Source organism: Hipposideros armiger, unplaced genomic scaffold (genome assembly GCF_001890085.2).
Source record: "Hipposideros armiger isolate ML-2016 unplaced genomic scaffold, ASM189008v1 scaffold_940, whole genome shotgun sequence".
Lineage (NCBI taxonomy): Eukaryota > Metazoa > Chordata > Mammalia > Chiroptera > Hipposideridae > Hipposideros > Hipposideros armiger.
This window is the reverse complement of record NW_017732290.1, coordinates 12,238-15,405: the sequence shown is the minus strand read 5'-3', so window position 1 is coordinate 15,405 and position 3,168 is coordinate 12,238. Positions and strand designations below refer to the sequence as shown.

Sequence of the window (3,168 nt, the reverse complement as noted above, 5' to 3'; positions counted from 1 at the left end):
GGGGAAGGAGGAGACCAATAAGGTGACTGCGATAATCCAGGCAAGAGATGACAATGGCTTGGACCTAGGTGGTAATGATGAAGATGATGAGAAGTGGTTGAATTCTGGACATATGCTGAGTATAAAGCCAACATAATTTGCTGAGACAAGACTTGGGCTTTGAAAGAGAGGATTTAAGGACTCTAAAATTCTTGGTTTGAGCAAATGGAGGGATGTAATTGTCTTTCACTGAGGATGAATGTGGGAAGAACAGGTTTGCTGGTAAGATCAAGAGTTTGGTTTTAGGCATGTTATATCTGAGATGCCTACTGGCACCCAAGTAAAGAAATCGAGTAGGAAGCTGGATATACAATTCTGGATTTCAGCAGTGAAGTCCAGACTGCAGAGGAAAAGCCAGGCATCACCGTATAGATGATATTTAAAGCCACAACAAGGGAGTGAACTCAGCTACAGAGAAGAAGGACCAAGCCGTGGACGCCTAACGTCAAGTGGTTAAGAAGCATAAATCAGCAAAGCAGATTATAAAGAAGTGACCACTGAGGTAGGAAGAAAACGTGAAGAGTCCTGGACTAAATGAACAATGGATATTCAGGAAGAGGAAGTGACCGACTGTGTCGAAGGTGGTTCATGGGCATAGTAAGATCAGGACCGAGAACAGACAACTGGGTTCAGAAAGCTGCTGGACCCTGGCAGGAGCGGTCTCGGTAGCCAGGCGAGAAAGCCTGGGTGAGTGGGTGTCAGAATGGGAGGAAAGAAATTAATGAAAATGAACACAGACAGGTCTTTGAGAAATTCTGCTACAAAGAGCAGGAGAAGAGAATTTTTGCCTGGGAGCAGAATGATATAGTATGTTTGTGATGCTCATGGGAATGATCTAATAGAGTAAGAAAAACTGATAAACAGGAGAAAAGAGGAGAACTGCTGGAAAGGTGTCCTTAAACAGGCCAGAGGGGGTGGGATCCAGTTCTCAAGCAGGAAGCTGGCTTTAGATAGGAGACGGGGCAGTTCATCCACAGTAACCGGAGGGGAGGGGAGGAGAGGGAAGAGTATAGGGGCACAGAGCCACGTGGTACAGACTGGAGGACACTCTCTCCTGATTGCTTTTATTGTCTCCAACAGGAAGCAGGGAATCAGCTGGAAGTGAGGGCATGGAAGTTGTTTGAGGTAAGAGAAACTGAAGGTATGGAATACTATATTTCATCCATTCTAAGAAAGGGTAGATATATGAAATCTCATAAAAAAAAAAACAACATATTTAATGAATTCAAAGGCACACTCCCTCCCCCAACACACACACATTTTAACATCTCTGAAATTGGGATGAGTCTTACAATGAGGGGCATTTTACAGTATAACTGGCAGTGACTTTTCTTAGAGGTACTTAAAATATTGCTACATTATAAAATTGATGAAATCTTAGATTTGATGAAGTATCACAGCTTTACTAGGAAAGTTGGAAAATAAGTGGACCAGGAAATGCCACAGGTTTGCTGGCTAGCATTCAGGCGCCACCTGAGGTTAGCACTCATGAATTTGAAGTGAGACGAATCAGTATGCTTGTTGCATGTTTCTCTCCAGCCACTGCGAGCTGCGGAGGTAAGGTTCAGAGCCGGTGGAGAGCTGGATTAAACCAGGTCTGGTGACTGGGAGGTGGCAGAGGAGTTGACAGTGTCCTTGAGAGAACAAGTATATTGGTGGACTGTGGCACATAAGCTGGGTAAGGAAGAACGTGAGGTCGGTGGGGTGCTGAAGGGCAATGAAAAGGTGGGTGAATCAAGCCTATACGTCTGGGAGAGCTGAAGAAATCATAACCATACTGATAGGGCGTTAGAGGGACTAAACTGGAAAGAGGACGTGGGGGTCAGTCAGATGCCTGACACGGAGATTTTGAAGAGATGGCAGTATTGGTCGGGACAGGTGTCGGTCTGACTATGCGAATGAGGGGCTGTGACAGGGTGGAGGGTAAGCCCACTGACAAGGAGGTCAGGGAAGTGAGGGGACAGGTACTGAAGGGACTACCCACATGGGTACTGAAATCACGAAGAATCTGAGAGCAGGACTACTGAAGAGAGTCTTCAAGGAAAAATCCTCAAGGAAAGATTCAGGTGTTTGCAGATTATTACAAAGTTCGCGGTCTAGTCTGATGGTATGAGATTCGGAACTGAGGGTTTCTATGGAAGAGGGAAGGAGAATTTCTAGAAGTGGCAATGGGGAGGCAGGAAGGTAACTATCCCATTTCGTGGTACATATTCCTGGTACATGACATATCCCATTTCACTGGTACAAAGGTATTAGAGAAAAAAGTCAACACTTGATAGGGTTGTGGGAGAAGCAGTGTGCTCAGGAGNTGTATGTTGTACTTTGCAAAACAAATATCTAGGCTAGACTGATAATTAAAAAGCATATTCCATTATATTTGTACATTGGCCTTACAAGGTAATAAAACTATTTACATTTATATTTTAATAAATGACAATAAAAGCCAAATTATTGCCAACTGTTAAAGCTTTATTTTATTCTATTTTTTTTAATTCTAGGGTACACATACTGAAAAAAACAGAACAAGAAAATGAGTTCGGGGTTTTTTCCTGAACAAATGACACCACAGTCTTTCCCACAGCATGCTTCTAAGCAATTCTCGAAGTCTAACCAGTCACATAAGATACTGAGTCACATAAGATACAGGCTCTCAAATTTGCTACTTTTAATTCCTAATTGGTCAATACCTAGCATTTTTACTTCTGGGTAAGAGAAAAAGCGTTTTGGTCCATTAATTCACCCACACGCTCCTGGAGGACATTAACCAACTCTGCTATGACGAAGACGTGCGTGTCATCAATGTCCTGAATGATGAACTTCTTCCCTAAGGCGTTTGACTCATCCAAGTACAGCAGAAACTGCTTCATGGCAGGGTCACTGCAGAGATAAACACATGACGATGAGGTACCTTATCGCAAAATTAGGCCAGAACCCGAGTGATTAGACTTGAGCATGCAGAATTTTTAGGTTAATTTAAAAAGGTCTCAACTATCACTCTCACTCCTCTCTGCCTCAAGTATTAATGATTTATAGAGGTAGCCTCATTTTTGAGCTGTTAGTGTAAGTTTAAGGGAAAGAGGCCAATGATAATATTTAAAAAGAATAATTTGTGAATGGTAAGTGAAAATG

General features: G+C 42.8%; 1 protein-coding gene across 1 annotated transcript; it reads right to left on the bottom strand.

The window, feature by feature from the left end:
- Positions 1–2,521: 2,521 nt before the first annotated feature.
- GTF2H5 (general transcription factor IIH subunit 5) lies at positions 2,522–2,947 on the bottom strand (the record flags this gene model as incomplete). Its single annotated transcript, XM_019630761.1, has 1 exon — positions 2,522–2,947. A coding segment is annotated over one exon (212 nt), but the record flags the coding sequence as incomplete, so codon positions are not given.
- Positions 2,948–3,168: the final 221 nt, after the last annotated feature.